This window comes from Lichenostomus cassidix, chromosome 1Aa (assembly GCF_008360975.1).
Source record: "Lichenostomus cassidix isolate B80296 chromosome 1Aa, HeHo_3.0, whole genome shotgun sequence".
NCBI classification, from domain to species: Eukaryota; Metazoa; Chordata; class Aves; order Passeriformes; family Meliphagidae; genus Lichenostomus; species Lichenostomus cassidix.
Window position 1 is genome coordinate 28,886,776 of NC_139480.1, and position 17,883 is coordinate 28,904,658.

Consider the following 17,883-nt stretch of genomic DNA (forward strand, 5'->3'; position numbering starts at 1 on the left):
GTGGTTTTTGGCTGTGTGTTGTGCTTTTGTCCTGACCTTAAGTTGTGAAGCAACTGCTACATCTTTTGAATGAATGTTAAATACCCTTGGGGATGTTTCTGGCATCTGGGCCAAACAATTACTGCACTAATCTAAATTATACAAACTCTTACTATTCCTCAAGGTCAGGCTGCAAAGATTTTCATATCTGGACAATGTGTTCTAAATACAGGGGATTAGAGAAAGAGCATCACACAAACAAGCCTAATATCAGAAATGAGCAGATGATAATTTAAACAACACGAGTACAGTTACACATAAAATATGGTGTTAAAAATGAGACAACATTACTGAGGCTGCAGAGTCATGCATTCAGGAATTAGAAAATGTCAGAATTAAGTCACCAGTATAAAATTTTCACCCCTATTTTGTGCGTGCATTATGATACAATCTTTAATTATCTATTCACATCCCATTTTTCCACAGGATCTCTGTCTCACTTGCAGCACTGGATGAATGGTGTTCACTTAATGAGAAGCTATTCAGTATTTTGGTTTACCTTTTCTGTGCACCCTGGGGCCCCAGGCCTTACTGCATGTGATTGGAACCTTGATATGAAAATGAAATCATTCATTTCCTTGTGGACTTTTTTTGTGACACTCATTGCTGTATTTCCTAAGGGCTTCTCAAGCATTAATATATTTATCTTCACAATAGCCTTCACAACAGGAGTATTATTGTCCATTATTGTCCACATTTTGTACTGAGGCGTGAAGAAATGAAAGTCAAAGGGCCCCTCTTTTGAAATGTCTGAGGACATTATTATGAAAATTCATATTATTACCTATCTTTTATCTGAGCAATTGTCTAATTGAGGGAGGAGGGTCAAGCATATTATTTCATTAAGGACAGACAGCGCCACATATTTACTGGGTATAATCTTATATATTATTATACTGACAGCCCCATTTCTCTTGTAGCATTCAAATGGTTTTAAAAGCAGTTTCTTTGCTTGCTTTGGTTGCTGCATATAACTGTGTCATATATCTGGCTCCATAAAAAGGTCTGGTTACTCTTTATGCTGATCCTAAAGGAGTACAGTGTAATCCTGTCTGGGTAGTGCCATGCACTACAGCGCTCCAGGTCTCCCCATGGATATTTCGTCAACTCTTCCTCTTTTCCCTAGTGGTGGTATATTCAGGTCCATCTCTCACTGGTTTCAATACCAGCCATGGTCACTTGTTACTTGAACAAATCTAAGTGTAGGTGGGATGGGGGCACAATCCCACAGGAAAAAAACCAAACCAACCCAAACAAACAAAAATTAGGGAATAGTTTGGCTCTAGAAATTTACTTAGTGTCTCTTAGAAGTCTCATAGCAGAGTTGGTTGAGAGACATGTCATCGAGCTGGTCAAATTCAGTTTTTCCTAGCAGCAGTGACTTCTGTAACAGGAGGCAAATGTTTTCACATCTGCTGCTGTGTCTTGCATTTACAGCCCTATTCCCACACACCTTGTGCAGCAGATGCAGAGTGCAGGAGAACTACAGGGATCCCTGTCAATATATACTACCACCTCACAATCATAAGTTAGATACTGTTTAATGAAAAAATGTTGTGTCTTCTGGAAGAAACGGTGTGTGATCCAGGACCTAAGAAAGGATTGCCCCATGGCTACCCACAAGGTACAGATAACCTCAGCCTGACATGTCCTAGTTCTTGAGTTTTCACCATTGAAATCTTCAGGGAGATGCCTTAATGCAGGACTCTCTGTGTGCATAAATCTGATATTTTTAATGAAAATATAGCGATCTCTAAATCAAAAGCCTGCCATATGAATCTAGAGTGTTCTAATCAGAGTACTGGAACTGGTACCTGCCCTGCATGGGTGTTTGCCATGTGAGCAACTGCTGACAGCAGCGTGTGGTTTTTTCTCCAAATGAGAAAGTTCATAAGAAAGAAGAGAAACATACTTTGCCTTTGGACTTCACATCTGCTTGTTAACATCAGAGAGTGTTGATAATTAGAATCATGGTGACTAGTCCAAACTCCAGATCCAATGAGGCACCGACACTTTCTGATCATTTCCCCAGGCATGGCTTTTTCCTTCCTGTCACTTCCAAATCCTCTCTCTGTGTCTTCTTCTTTGCCCTCATCCTGGGTCCTCCTCATGTCTGGTTCTGTGACATTACTTTTATCCATTACTTTTATCCAATTCCAGCTTTCAGTCTTCATGTGTCTCATTTCTAGGCTCTACATTTAGTGAATCCTACTCATCTACCCTGCACCTGCTGTTCAAATCAAAATCACTCCTTGTCTCCCTTCCCTCTTTCCCTAATTCAGTCCCTTTTTCCTTAACCAGCTAGTCCCAACCTCCTGCTGTCATCCCCACCATCTGGTCTAACACTCCATGCTCTTGCCCTGATTCAAGTCTCTCCCCTCTTCCCACTCCTTTTGTGTAGTCTATTCTGATTTTCCTATCAAACCTTTTGTCTCTCTGTGGTCATTTCCTTTCCCAGCATGGCCCAGGCTGTGTGGCTGCACATGGCTATGCCAAGCCTTCTGTTCAGCCTCCTAGAGAGGGCTGGGGTGGCGGGGAGGAGGACAGGGTTTATCATAGAATAATTTAGGTTGAGTAAGACCCATAAGATCAAGTCATTAACCTAACACAGCCAAGTCCACCACTAAACCTTGTCCCTAAGCATCACATCTAAATGTCTTTTACATACCTCCAGGGATGGAGACTCAAACACTTCCCTGGACAGCCTGTTCCAGTGCATATAACACAAAGTTGTGCTCTGGCTATGTACAACCAGAAAAAGTTTAAATACCTTTACTTTGATTCCACATACTGCTTTGTTGTGCTATGTGCAATTTAAAAAAAAAAAAAACAAAAACAAAACAAAACAAAAAAATTAAAACTAGTTAAAGAAGAAATAGTCCCTGCTAGGCTCAGTCTCAGACCCAGAGCCAAGTGCCCTTCTGCCTCCATCTTCCCTCAGGTCCAGATGCCAAGCTCCAGCTGTACTTGCCTTGCTCCAGCTGCACACAGAGTACTTGGAGAGAACTTGGGATTAGTAATTAGAGGAAAGCTGGTTCTCTGTCCCTTGACTGCTGTATAAGGCCAGCTCAGTCCCTGTTTGAGAGTTGCTTGGAGTCCTGCCAGCAGCAGCAAAAAATGGGGGTGGAAGGCAAAGGGGAGTGGATGATGCTCTCTCTTCTGAGATTGGCAGTTTCACTAGAGCCTGATGAGCTCCAGGAGCTGAGTGACATTTTGGCATGCTGAATTATGCACACTTTGGGAAAATGCTTATTTCTGAACCTGTAACTAAATTCTTATAAGTACAAAAGTTGTTGACTTTTCAAAGGTACCTTAATCTTTTTCAGTTTGGGGCAGGTATCCACAGGGAAGCAAGAGGCACTTCTCAGACACAAAGTTACTCCCTTGCTAAACTATATGTCTCCACTTGAGACATCTGTACAAAGCAAAAGAACTGATTTTCTGTTTGGTCTCACTCTCAGAAGTGATTAAATAGTTTTAGTTGAAAATGTCAAAACCCCAAACCAGAAACAGAACCAAAGAGAAAAAAAACCCACACCCAAAAACCTATGTATTTTGACTCAGCATTTAAAGCAAAAATTTTGTCAGCTGACTGCAGGAAAACTCATAAGAGAATTGAGAATGACAAGGAGAAAAGCCATTAATATTTTAGGAAGGAGCACTTAATTCCTAATACTATTTAATTAAGTTTTCATGCTAAGATTCCAACAAAAGGCTTGGTCATTCTAAGTGATTGTTGAGGAGTAGTCAATACTTTGATCAATCTTTATATTGATAAAGAATACAAGAAGACAGGGAAATTTTAAAATTAATTTTGTGTCCTTGAGCATCATGTATCCCCATGTGCTATGATCCTATAGGAGCTTCTAATCTTCTATGGTTCACTCGAGCAAAAATTTTTTAAAAATTCTTTTCAGGTCAGTGGTATTTTAGCCTAGATCAGGGAAGTCTGTCTTTTGTGAATGAGATTTGCAGTAGAGAGACTATGAGCTGGAGCTTTCAGTTCTTTTCAGCATCTGCGATGTCTAGCAGGGTCTTCTCTATAGTACATCAGAAATGTTATTTTATTAGTAACTTAGCTTCTCAATTTTTGCTTGCAGTATCCAGTGAAACTGCATTTTGGGCAGATCAGACCATTTGGCCAACCTCTGCTGTCAGGCATGCTGATGCAGACCAATAGCCCAGTAGTCTTTAATTTCTAAATAGCACATTCCCTCAATAATAACTGCTGTGTGGTTCTAAGTTGTTTCCCTGCATTATACCTCTCCAGATATGATTATAGATTCTTTGAAATTGCAGTAATAGTTATTATATGGCTTTCTTGTATTTATTTCATACTTGCATCCCTTGAAACCATGCTTTGTATGTGTGAACTGGATAAACCTCAGTAAAAATGTACTGTGTCTGAGGAGACATCAAACCAGTGGTCTCTATTTTCTTTTAAAAACATGGCAGCAAGCACATTGCTCTCTGGGCTCCAAGTGCATTTACATAATTAACAGCAGAAGTACCCAGCCAAGTCAATACGTGGCAGGTAGCACTGCTACAGACCAGCACATCCCTAAATATGTTTTGTAGTGCATTTCTCATATACCTAAACTACTGTATTTAAGTCCACAGTTTTTACCTGTTCATTATTTTGGTAAATGTAGATTGCCCAGGATCCTCTGATGAATAATTATGTGTTTGAATGAGCACAGCAACTTCACTAGCAGACATTTGTTCTGTAGACATGTTAGGAGATTATAATTGATGCCTTTTTTATCACTGAATGAAAGAAAGATAAAAGTGCTGCTATAAACTGAAAGTTGAAATAAGTTATGTAAAATACATAATTCGCATAATGACTGTCCCTTTATAAATGTTCATATTAAGTAACCATATCATTTGGGATAATTCCTCCTTGAGGAATGCTGTGAAAGAACAGCTCATTCATTATCTTGACTTGGTGAATTGCTCTAAAGCAGCTCCTCTGATGAGAAAATTGATTTAGCATTCCTTTAAACTATTGAAAATAATGCTTTCCTGTAAAGAAAGTTTCAGTAACTGTGTCCACTATATGGCTTTGACTACTTAAACTGGAACTCCCCCCAAAACCACACATATCTACCTCTTGTCTGCATGCATTTACACATGCACACCCTTGCTTTAAAACCCCACCTGGTCTATTAATCAGACTGACAGAGTAATCACTCAGCTGCTGTAACATAGGTCCCTTGATTCATTGATGGCAGTAATTAAAAGTTTTGGAGTTATGCTTGGAAGTTTGGAAGCCATGCATTTATCTGCAGGCAGGATACTGTGTCTGCTTACTGCCCTTGTAACAGTGTCTCTGAGAACAGGCAATGTGTCATTTCCCAAAATTTTTGTCAGGAAACTTCCTAAAATTAAAAATATGAACTTCTGAATTAAATTTATAACTTGTAGATGTTACAGAGGAAGTTGTGGGAGAAAAGACAGTAAAGGGAAAAGCACTTAAGTACTATTTTTAGTGGCAAAGGTTAGAGAGATACAAGGTTCTGTGGGTAGGTGAAAGAGAGCAAAATTTCTGAAGCAACAGATGGTGTAAGAGACCATCTTCCTCTCCAAAAAGAGTGGCTCCTGGGGCACTTATGATTTTCCTCAAAGAAAATTCTCTATGGATGGAAATTAGCAAGTTGTCTTCCAAAAGTAGCATCAGCAGCAAGAGGGGAAAGGAATTTCTTACAAATCAGAAGTAAAGACTGAATAGAAGGGTTGCAGGAGGACATCCTTCAGAAGCGTCAGTTAGTTTGGATAAGCTTCTGCCAAGAGCTGTGTATAAGGTTTCTTATGTACACCAAATTTCCAAGTATTTTCAGGTTGTCCACCCTGTCTCACTCTGTCTCATCTTTCTTTATTTTTTAAAATGAATTATAATTCAGCTTTACCTTACAGTCAGCATAATTGCTCTATTTAGATTCAAATCTCACTAGGAGAACACTTTAATTCATTGCATAACATCAGCCTTTGATTTTGTCTTTGAGATTCAAAAAGACACCTTAATAACATTCTCTCTGCTCCCAAGGATTTTGATGGGAACAGTTTTGAAACTGAAACCAAACCGTTATATTTGCCAAGACCAGGGTGAGTTTGTGCAATTAGAACTTGGTTCACTGTGTTTTTGACATGCTCTCCCAGGAGGTTTCTAAACACTGAAAACCTTTTAGGATGAAGTTCATGTTTTCTGCATGTGCTTGGCAAAGACAGATATATTGCTCTAGTATAAAACACTTAAATTGCATTTTTCTTCTCTCATGCTCAGGAAGTGAGCTTTTGTATTGTGGGGTCAGAAAGGAGGTGGTAGGAAAGAATTACTTTCCCTAATTTTTATTCACGTTGAGGGCTATACTTTTGGGTTACGATTTTGTTCATTCTCCAAGGGATGTAATTTATGTATGTATAACATACAGAGAGTAATAGCATCATTTCCTCAAGGGATAAGAAAATGAATGGATTTTTGGAGAGGGGAGGGCAGGTAGGAAAGAGAGACCTTAAGCAAATAATTTCTGCAACTATTAAGTGACATACACTCTCTCTAATAAGAGGATATTTCATGTCACTGAACTGTAGTGAATGACTAATGTAATGCTGTGCACTCTGTGGAAGATACAGTATTGTAATCCCAGCAGCACACTAGTTTTGTGTAACCTCTTATTTTTACCAAAAATAATAAAACTAGTAGACCTGTATCTTCATAGGGAGACTTACTGTTTTTCTTTTTTTTCTCAGCTCCTGAGCGATGTGCCTAATGGCTACACCACAGCTTTTGAGGATAAAACTGGAGATAGAGGGGTAGCACAAAGATGGGGTTTAGGAATGGGATAAGTTGCCTTCAGGAAATGAAGTTTGCAAACAGTATGCTGCTGCTGCTGATCCTATTAGCAGGCTAAAACTCAGGGCACAGGAAATTATTTAAACTTCAACTTAAAAAAAACAAGGGGGAGCTGGGAAGACCAAGTGTGTTCCATATTACTCATGTCCTTGAAACGAAAAATTGAGTAAAGATATCTATGTTTAGCAAAGTTAGCCTTTCTTCTTACAACATTTGCACACAGTTTCCTTTATCTTATATTTTATATTAAAACTGATTAATTAGAACAAGTTATGAAGAGGAAAATAATACTGGAAAGAGTTATTACCATTTTTTAAGGAAAAGGGAATTTGCACTGACTTGTTTGCAAACCTCACATTTAAATTCATGAGACAATTCTGTCTGTGTTCCATGTGCATTCAGTGTTTTTACTTTATGTCATCTTCCTAAGCTCCATTATCTTTTCAATATCAGTCAAATGCAGCATGTAATACTGTTTTTTTCTTCAATGGAAATTTAATGTTACTCTTTCACTGCCTTAATCACAGCAAGTTGAACCCTGCACAAGCATGTGTAATTTACAGTTATAGCTAAACCCAAACAACTTGGATGAAAGTTTCAAACTGAGACCATTGGTCCAAATCTGCCACTCTAGATGATACTAAATACCCATGGGTAAGTTAATAGTTGTGCTTGTAACCAGACCCAAATTTTTGGGACTCAGAACAGGTGATGGTAAAACTTTTCAAAGCATATATAATATGAAGGAATTTTGTCCAGAACAGAGTGGCTCCCCAGTCATCCATTTCTAACGTTGATGCAGCTGATTTACTTTCTACCTACAATGAACAACATACAGTAATACCCTTGCTCCAGATGCTCTTTATTTCTATAACACCATTTTTATTATGTTGCAAAGCTTATAGCAAGGAAATACCTGCTCAGGTATTTTACTGCAAATCTCTCTTCTCGGGTTTAGACAACGCTAAAAAACAGTATTAAGATTTGAATATCAGGCAACAAGGAAATGAATGTATATGGATATTTGTAAAGAGAAGGAACAATATACATTTTAATACAGCTGGAGTTAGCTGGAGACAGTTGCCTCAATACAAAATTACTTCAGAATTCTAAATAGAGCTTGCTGTTCTCAAATAGGTACAAATGGCATTAGCAGTGTTTACAAATCCCGAAATGCTCCAGATACTATATTACTGTTCAGCTCCAGTGTGGGCATATTTCTCACAATGCAGTGGTATGTGTTTCATTGCATGGACTCCTGCAATGTTCTGATATTGTTGAAGATGATTATATAGCAATATATTTTAAATTTATATTTGTTCTCCACATGATAGTCAGATATTTGCTTTTCTAGAGTACCAGAAAGATTGACTCGTCTGTCATGATTTCCCTTGAGAGCAGGCTGGAGATCTCAGTAAATCTTAAATATAAGTATTTTGTATTATTAGTGAATGTTCATTTCTCCTATTCACCACAGAAATGGCTTTCATAAAGCGTGTCACTGAGGTAGTTAGAAAAACAATTGCAACTGACAGGTGGTTTAGGGAAGTTTTAAGCAGAGCTCAAGACACAGTTGGTGTACTGGAGCTGAATTCTTTGTCTTTTACAGATACACAAAATTGTAATATTACCACTTTATTTAACAGCTTAACAGATTCAAGTGTTAACTGGAAAAGTTTTCAGTGGTGTTTCTCATCCAGATGAATTATTTGATAGCTATTTAGCTCAACTGATGTCAGACATGAGTGAGACAGTAAAACAAGAGAAAAAGCTTACCAAAATTGGAGAAACTGAGAAAAAAATCAAAGAACACTTACTTTTGAGTATCTTTTTTTCAAATCAGCATTGTCAGAAGTTATGATTAACCATTCAACAGGTGAGAGTGATTTACAGTGAAGACGACTTTCAGTGAAGTGCGAGCATTTCTTATCTTAGGTGGACTGAAATACTGAGATTACTTTAAGTTTCCTGTGGAAAGGCTAAATACCAATTCAGACAGTTCAGTAACAAGGGGTACTGGTCTGAAGACATGTGCATACAGAGCTTTGTCTATGGTCCAAATGCATTAATGTGTAAATTTAAGGTGCAGAGAGTGCAGAGTGCAAAGAGCTTGCTTGGGTCCTATGTGGTCTGGGAATTACTGCCTTTAAATAAGCAGAAATGGATAATAAGCTGAAGGATTCTGTTATGATTTTTTAATAGAAGGGGTCATTCAGGACCAAGCATGAATTGCTGATCTAACTCTCAAAGAGGGAGTTATTGCTGTCTTATTATAATTTTCTCAAATAAGAGATAAAAAGGGCAAGATTTGCAGTGGTCTTTCTAGAGAAAGGACAGGACTTTGAAAAATCTAAGCAAAAACTGAGGAGGGAAGAGGATAAAGATGATGGAGAACAACAACAGGGTTTTGTGTATATTCATGCCTCACATTGCCATATAGTGCAGGGGTAGCGTTTCTATACCTGTGTCTGGTCCTGGAAGCTGTATTCACTCAGATATATGTCTCAGCAGCTTGGATCTCAACCAAAGGAGTTGTGCCACCACTACAGTGATTTTTCCATATTTTGAATTCTTTAAATGGAGAGTAAGTGATGAATGGTGAAGCAGTATCTTCAATGAGGGTCTGGGTGCCACAGTTCCTGATGGCATTTTGTGATTGTTATTGTCAGTAACAATCCAGACAGGTGAAGCAAAAACAGATGGCCAGATCAAATAAAATTTTCTGGACTTGAAAACTATGAGTAGATTAGCACTGATAGTACCAAAATGAAGAAGGACATCTTTTAAAAAATAATGTGTCATTTTTCACTGTAGGAGCAAAGTAGCCCCACTGAAGCCATTCAGGTATACAAGTGGTAATGTTAAGAGTAGATTTTTTTTTTTTTAACAAAGGCTAAACCCAGCTATGTCTATAAAACTTCCTTTCTCTACTTGCCAAAGAACAGAAGGCCAGAAGCTGAGCAGAAAGTTTGTTCTCACAGGCATGAAAGTGAGTTCTGGTCATGGCTGCTGACTTCCTTTCTTATGTATGTTCAAATAAAATATTACAAATATGTTTGCATTTTAGCAGTCACAGCTGCAGAGAGCTCAGCTGTAGAGACCAGTGCAAGTTGCAGCACTGCAGTGAAGTTAGAGAGAACCAGAGAGGACTGGTCTCTGAATTCCAGCTGTTCATTCTTACTTCCTACACTTGCAAAAATACAAAACCATTGCTTCTCCTTAAATTTCCTCCAGATGTCTGTGTGTCTGTCATGTTTTAAGACCCAAATATATCTGAAAACAGTCTTCATCTCACTTCTTAATAAATGAATGAAAAATGCTATAGACAGTTTCTGAAACACATACACATTCATGTATGCATTTTCTCAGTTCTTGCCCTATTTTTGTTTATTTATTATTTTGAGACATTATAATTACAAATGCATTCATATCATTAAATATAGCATATGTCATCACTACTTAAAGCAGAAATATTCAGTGTGAATTTGTCCTCTTTTCCAATTATATCTGAGCAGTGTTTATATCATTTTTAGAGTTATTTAATATTTACTGTGTTCAAACACCCTAAGAGCTATATTCAAACAGGAGGAGAGATGATGATATCATGGCACATCTCTTCACCATTAGTTGTTAGTGGTTTCTAATCATGGTCCCAGCTTCTCTGTGGCAGCTTTTCCTGGGTGGAAAGAGGCTTATGGCTGAGGGATGTGGGGTTGTGTGTGCATGCAGCAGGGGATGTAGTTTGCTGAGCACTAGCATCCACCTCCCAGACAGCTGATGATCCAGACCCAGCCCTGCCAGCACCTGCTCCTCTGGAGACCCAGCCCAGAACCTGAAATAGAATACACCAAGGAGCAATCCTGCATCCAGCCAGGACACTGGGCATGGTCAATACGTCCCTGGGCAGCTGTGTGTCCTGGCTTTACGTCAGGACAGGGCTGCCCAGGAAATGCCTTCTCTTTTCCTCAGATGATGGCAGAAAAGGGCCAGATCATATCAGAAAGTCAGACCTTGATGCTCAGTTACCATTGCTAAAAATACCTTTACTCAAAAAGGTACCAAACTGGTGCTGCCAGCTGCACTGTAATGTCTTAAACCAACACCTGGCATTGCAGCAGAGAGTATGTGCATTTGTTTGGCCTGGGTAGCTAAAAGTAAAGGGAAGGGAATCAAAATACCATGATCTCCACAGTTTTTTCTGTGCTTCTGCCTTTAAGGATGTAGCTGATGGAAATCAGAGGTACTCCCTGCCCATTGCAATACCAGGATGAACCCCTCAGTGATCTTACATTTATCCTCTGCCTGCCCTTTCCTCAGTGACTAGAGTGAAATGAGGCAAGAACCTTATTTGATATGCACATGCCACAAAACTTTCTGCTGAGGTTAGAGACCTCTGTGCAGCTGATTTAAGCCTGCTGGTTCTGGGTTGGCTTCTTCTTCACACACTGACTAGATGTATGCTGTAGTCCCATATGCCCCAGCTGGGGAACCACTGAAGTAGATGAATATTAGAAATCTGATGCTGATGGATTTAAAGGAGAAACAATCTGTTTATGTAGTGAAAAGGTACATATATGAGCTAAAAGTATTGTTGTACAGCTTTAATTTTCAAATTCTGCGATGCATTCTAAATATGGTATTTTGGGCCCAGTTCCTAATGAGATCCCAGAAATATCAGATTGCAGACACCTCAGCAATAAGGACTAAAGCTGATCAAGTGAAATTTGCCAAATTATGAGCTGAGAACTTGATGAACATGGCACTCACGTCCCAGTGGTGAGCACAGGCTGATATCAGAGACCACAGAGAGAAAACACCATGTAGGGAAACCTGATGCAGGCCTGAGCTATGTTCCAGAGTGGGAAATGTTTGGATTTATGGGCTGTACATTTGTGGTATTCATGTAGCTGTTGACAAGTGAGGTGGACTATACCTACAAGGCATCTTGAATTTCTTAGAAAAATGGTTTCCTGGATATTTCATAAATTAAGTAGTCTTTTGCTTGTCAGTAAGGAAAAAAAATAAAAATAACAGACTCAAAAGATATTGGAAAACATTTTCTTAGAGTCTAGATAGTGAAATGGCCACTTTTTTGGGTTTGGATTTGTCAACCTGTTACTGACATTAGCCTGAAAAGCTAATAATCATCTGCTTTTCTTCAGGACAGTAATAATACTACGGCTATGTTTCTGCAGGTGATAATGTCTCTATGGGCAGTAGACACTCAAACTTACCAAAGCTGTGAGTCAAATGAAGCTCCAAAGGCTATTTAATCCCTAACCTGAAGTTTCATTTTCCTAACTGCTGCAGCTGTAGTGACTTCCATGGAAGTCAGTAGGTTTAACTCATTATTAGTTTCCTTTTCTTAAAATTGCTTTCAAATACATTTTATTATTTGTCGGCGTTTTTTTTTTATTATTTTATTTCTGTAATTTCAGGGCACTGTTTTTAAAGAACAGACTGTATAAACATGGTGATAAAAATGTTACATTCAAAATGCTATTTGTGAGTGAGGAAAGACCTTTATATATAAAGCCAAGATTTTATTAGTAGTGTTAAATTTAAACAGTGTAATCCAAGAATCAATATTAGTTGAGATCTAATTATAATGGCAAATAATACTTTTGTGCAGAAAGAAGTTTTAGTAGTAGTACTAGTAATAATAATAATAATAATAAATAATAATAATAATAATGTCAAAATTTTTATACATATGCTTGTTAGTTTCTATTGTTTTACCTGATGTTTCATCCAGCCTCCCTCTGTTCCTGTGGGTCCTGAAATGGGCAGTTTCAGTCTGATGAGGTTCAGAGAGAGCATTATGGTGTGTCATCAACATCTGGGAAGGATATGATGTTCACCATAATGGTTTATTTTTCCTTATACTTCCTTATGCTAGGAGCTTCTTGGGGCTGTTTTTATGTTTGATAACACATGTTTAGACGTTGCTGTTTCCTCCTTGATCTGAAGCTCCACATTACAGATTTTTGCAGGTTTTGCAGATAGTGCCTTACGTAAGATACTTCTTTGTTGTCCTTGTTACCCCTAAAAGTAGTTTTGCCCAGCCCAGGTCTGCATTTCTTTAGCTGAAGGCCCCTGGGTTGTTTATAGCTGTGAATTCTGCAGCACCAGCCTGTGCTAGCCCATCTCTCTAGTTGTGGCCACACCGTATTACAGTGCTGCAGGGTAATAGAGGTCACAATACAGTTCAGGCAAGCTTTATACAGTATGGGGCATATATGTAGAAAATGTTATTATCAGGTAATATTCATCCTGATGAGAAAAAACTTTTTAATAAAAAACTCAGATGCAAAGACACAGTCCAGTAGAAAATTCTGCATGGAGGAATATTATCTGTATATCAGCAAAATTCACAGTAGGAGCCCTGGGGCAAGGCAGGAGCAGGAGGCCAGCTTTGTAGACCCATGTTGACTTATAACTAATGCAGAGTCCACAGCTCTCCATTCATTTATTTTCAGGAATATGTATTTATTCCTGGGTGAGAGTATGTATGAGTTAACAAGAGACACCAGTCCAGAGAGGTATATTAGAAACTGTAAACTGAAACTGTGCATGCATAAAATTTTTATCTTTGGGCATATTTTGAATGCCTGCCACCTGCAAGGGAATGTCTACAGGTGCAGGGTAAGGGCCTGTGCAGCTGGGCAGGTGTTACCAGGAGTGCATGTGTTGCATTAGTGATAAGGCAAAAGGAGATCATCATTATTTCTCTTATTTTCTACATCTGTAAATTGGCACTTTCTGCATTGCTGTGCATTAAGAACTTCATAAAGGGGGTCAGGTTTTCTCCTTGATTGTACTCCTGTTAATCCATTTAACTCTGTGCCACAAATAGTTATCACAAATCAGCTGTTAGTGATTTGGCTGTGCTGTTCCCAGATGAGAAAACTCTTCCATGTCCCTTCCATTGTAGAAAATGTGGGAGAGCTTAGCAATTCTTGGAAGTTAAGTCATATATAGTGATTAATCTTTCAGAGGTCATATAATCATAGAATATTGTGAGTTGAAAGGGACCTACAAAGCCTACTTCTGGCCCTGCGCAGGGCACCCCAAGAATCATTCTCTGTGCCTGAGGGCATTGTCCAAACACTTCTTGCACTCAGTCAGGTTTGGTGCTGGGACCACTTCCCAGGGAAGCCTTTTCCAATGCCCAACCACCCTCTGGGTGAAGAACCATTTTCTAATATCCAACCTAAACCCCCCCTGACACAACTTCAGGCCATTCTCTCAGGTCCTGTCACTGTCACCACACAGAAGAGATCAGTGTCTGCCCCTCCTCTGCCCCTCAGGAGGAAGCTGTAATCACAATGAGGTCTCCCCTCAGTCTCCTCCAGGCTGAACAGACCAAGTGACCTCAGCCACTCCTCACACAGCTTCCCCTCGAGGCTCTTCACCATCTTTGTTGCCCTCCTTCAGGTGTTCTCTGATAGCTTTACATCCTTCCTACATTGTGGCTCCCAAAACTGGCCCCAGAACTGGAGGTGAGGCTGCCCCAGTGCAGATCAGAGTAGAGCAGGACAATCCCCTCCCTTGCCTGGCTGGTGCTGCTGTGCCTGATGCCCCCCAGGACAGGGTTTGCCCTCCTGGCTGCCAGGGCACTGCTGACTCACATTCAACTTTCCCTCAACCAGAACCCCCAGGTCCTTTTCTGCAGCAGCTTTCTGGCATCTCATTGCCCAGTCTGTCCACACAACAAGAGCTGCCCTATCCCAGGTGCAGGATCCAGCAATTATCTTTATTAAAATTCATATGGTTGGTTATTGCCCAGCTCTCTAATTTGCCAAGGTCTCTCTGCAGGACCTCTCTGCCTTTGAGGGAGTCAACAGCTCCTCCCAATTTAGTAGACGATTCTTAGTTTTGAATATTTATTTTTTACATGACTCTGTAAGGGAACTTTTCCTTATAAAACTGAAAATAAAATAATGGAATTGGTTCTCATGGGGAGGTGGCTGTGCTGGAATGGTTTTCATGTGAAGGAATCACAGGTCACTCATGGAGTTCTTCACATTTCAGATTCCTTTATTTTATTTTCAGTAATTCAGGTGCTTGTTACACTATCTTGTTGGATACCAATCCAGGGGTATGCATAGGAACAGAGGCAGTGTGTTTTTAACAGGAAATCACCAACAATGTGCAGTGCACAGAGTAATGACACTGGCAGTAATCACAGTGATTGGAGCACTATGGCTAGACTTTCGGTTTGGGCTCTAATGAGCCATGCTATCATACCCATTTTCAAGTGACTGATGGTGGGTGCAGATAACCAAGTGAAAAATTTCTTTAAAGCAGCTCTTCCTCAGCTGGCTCACCTCATGCTACCAAAATATGCATAATGCTAGGTAAGAGCTTTCACATTTCCAACTTTACCTTGTCAGTTGAAATATGGCAGTGAAGAAAACTGTGCTTAGATTGATTCAGGCAGATTATGCTGAAGGGTCTGCACTGTTTGTGCAGTGATTGTTTATTTAAATGTATGGAGGCAAAATACAGAAAACACTCTAAGTTGAACAAGTGGAATACAGATATATATAATGTTTAAAAGGCTCAGGCCTTCTTTTCCAATTTCATAGCTGTAAACTGTTTGCCAAATAGCAAGTTACTAAAATTGTAAATAATATAACAAGGTTTTTATATACGTATTCTTAGTATTGCAAGGTTTTAAATAGGTATTCTTATCCTTAGACTGTGTTGTACAAACAGCTGTTAAGGTGGGTTCAGTATTGTCATTCTAAAGTGAACTTTTGTACATGTAATTACATGGAGCTGAGGTAAAAATCATATTGAAATATCTAATATAAATAAGGTATTCTATTTCAAGTGGGTCAGTCAAACTTTAAGTAAGAAAATCCAATAATGGGAGGCTTAAATATAGAACATTTCTCTTTTACTAATTTAAGCAATTTTAAATGCAAAAATATACCATGAAAGCTTACTTTTAGGCTCTTATTTTTCTTTTCTAACAGGACTGGGAGTTTCCACATTTTATGGGTGATGTTGAAGTGAATCTTCCAGGCTTGCCCTCAGCACATATGCAATTCAAAGTACCTTATTTCCAAAAGATACTGAAAGAGGAGTATCACATACATATAACAGGTATGTAATCTTGCAGATTGTGACACAGCCACACAAGGAACTGATTCTGTATAATAAATATATGCCACCATGGTCTTAACCATTTACTTTTGTGAGTGTGTCCCAGACTTTTTTTCTGTCTCTTTGTCTGTCCATATCCATATTCTCCATATATAAATATCTCAAGGAAATGAGGAGCCCATATCTTGCAAATCAGAGGGGCCTGCTGTTTTTCATGGATTTCAGCAACTGCTTGTGACAATAAGTAATAAATAATGTAACTTCATACATCTTTTATCTAAAACTACTCTCCCAGGGAAATTAGCAGCTTATTTCATCTTCAAATCTTTTATGCTTTCAGATGCCTTTGCTATGATTTATGTTAATATCTTTTCATAACTTCGGTCATTCTCATCTGGCAAAGGCCACTTATAACCATACTTCCATCAGTCATCTAAGGAGAAGCAGACAGTTAAATAACCTCAAATAAAATAGAATTGCAGTTATTCAAATGGATGATACATATAGATAAAAAGTACCTGATCCTTGCATACTGTGAGTCAGTATTTTAATAACAGTAGGGAATGAAAAAGAGAAAAAAGGTTAAGTAGGGATAAATATTTTGGTTTTACCTTCAAGCTATACAGAAGGAGCATAGCTCTCCTCTCTCTCTACATTGAGAAGAGATGGATAATAATGGATAACAGAGGAATGCAGGTGTGAATTGGCAGGGTCTGTAACTGCTAATATAAAAAGACACAGCACATGACACCACAGAGAAATAAGATAGATGAGGGCAACCAAGGACACAGCCATATGAAACTCCTGCAGACCAGGGACAAAAGGAGCATTCAGAGATGATACAAAGATAAGGCCAAGAGCTAGCAGGTGAATCACAAGCTCAGCAGATAGCAGAAGCCAAGGGAAGAAATTGTGTCAAGGAAAGAATGACATCAGCACTGAGTTGAGATAAAATGAATGAGGCTTTGGAAAGGGTACTTTCAGCAGAGAATGCAGAAATGAGATTAAAAATCAGAAAAATTATCGCAGAAGTTACCTGGTGGATGTTAAATGAGGAAAGGCAAATGGGCCAGCACGAATTACAGATGAAGGGATAGAAAGTTTTTCAAAATTGGATGTAGGTGCCCTGCTGGAATGCTAACCGAGAACAGCCAGCAGACAAGGAGAAAGAAGAGCTGGAACACATCTGAGGGAGACCATTGCAGCCATTAGTGGTTTATGGAACAGGATATAGTTAATGATGTCCCAACCAGGGACTGGAGGGTAAAAGGAGATAGTGTGAAAGGAGATATGATGTGTTCATGATGAACACATCTTTCTCTCCCAAGTGAGCAAAAGGTGAAAGGAATGGAGGGGGAAAAAGAGTTTAAGCATGAAATATTTTATGTGACTTTTAGGTATGGTATTTGGGGATAGCAAAAAAAGAGGTTTTTTTTCTTTTCTTTCAAGACCAGGGAATTAATTTGGAGGGGCTCAGTCCCACAAGATTCCCAGATGCAGTACTGTTATTCCATTTTATAAGGAAAGGTAGTGGAATGGATGCACAGAGGAGCAGGAAAAATGACTGAGGCATGGTAGGTTGGGCTGTGTCACCAGATACAGCAACTTGGCATATAATTAATGGATGATAGAAGAGGAATTAAAGAGCAAAGAACAGTTTTGCGTTGTAGAAGAGACAGGGACATTGATGATAATCAGGGATAATCAAAGAATAAACAAGAGGAAAGAACATCAATTAGTGATCAGAAATGCAACTGCTAGCAGTGCTGCTGTTTGAAAACAGGCCAACCAAATGAAACCAATATTTATGCATTGTAGTCTTCTGCAGAGAGGACTAGTGGAGTCCTTTCTGATTTTCTAGTGAGAAGGCATTTTTT

The 17,883-nt window shown here is 39.0% G+C and overlaps 1 protein-coding gene across 4 annotated transcripts in view; it reads left to right on the forward strand.

The window, feature by feature from the left end:
* The window catches only part of TMEM117 (transmembrane protein 117), a 196,013-nt gene that overhangs the window by 168,842 nt on the left and 9,288 nt on the right, over positions 1-17,883 (forward strand). For all 4 annotated transcript variants that reach the window (XM_085043582.1, XM_085043592.1, XM_085043601.1 and 1 more), the window contains one exon: positions 15,877-16,006. In XM_085043582.1, the coding sequence (XP_084899708.1) occupies positions 15,877-16,006 (130 nt within the window). The remainder of the gene's footprint in view (positions 1-15,876; positions 16,007-17,883) is intronic.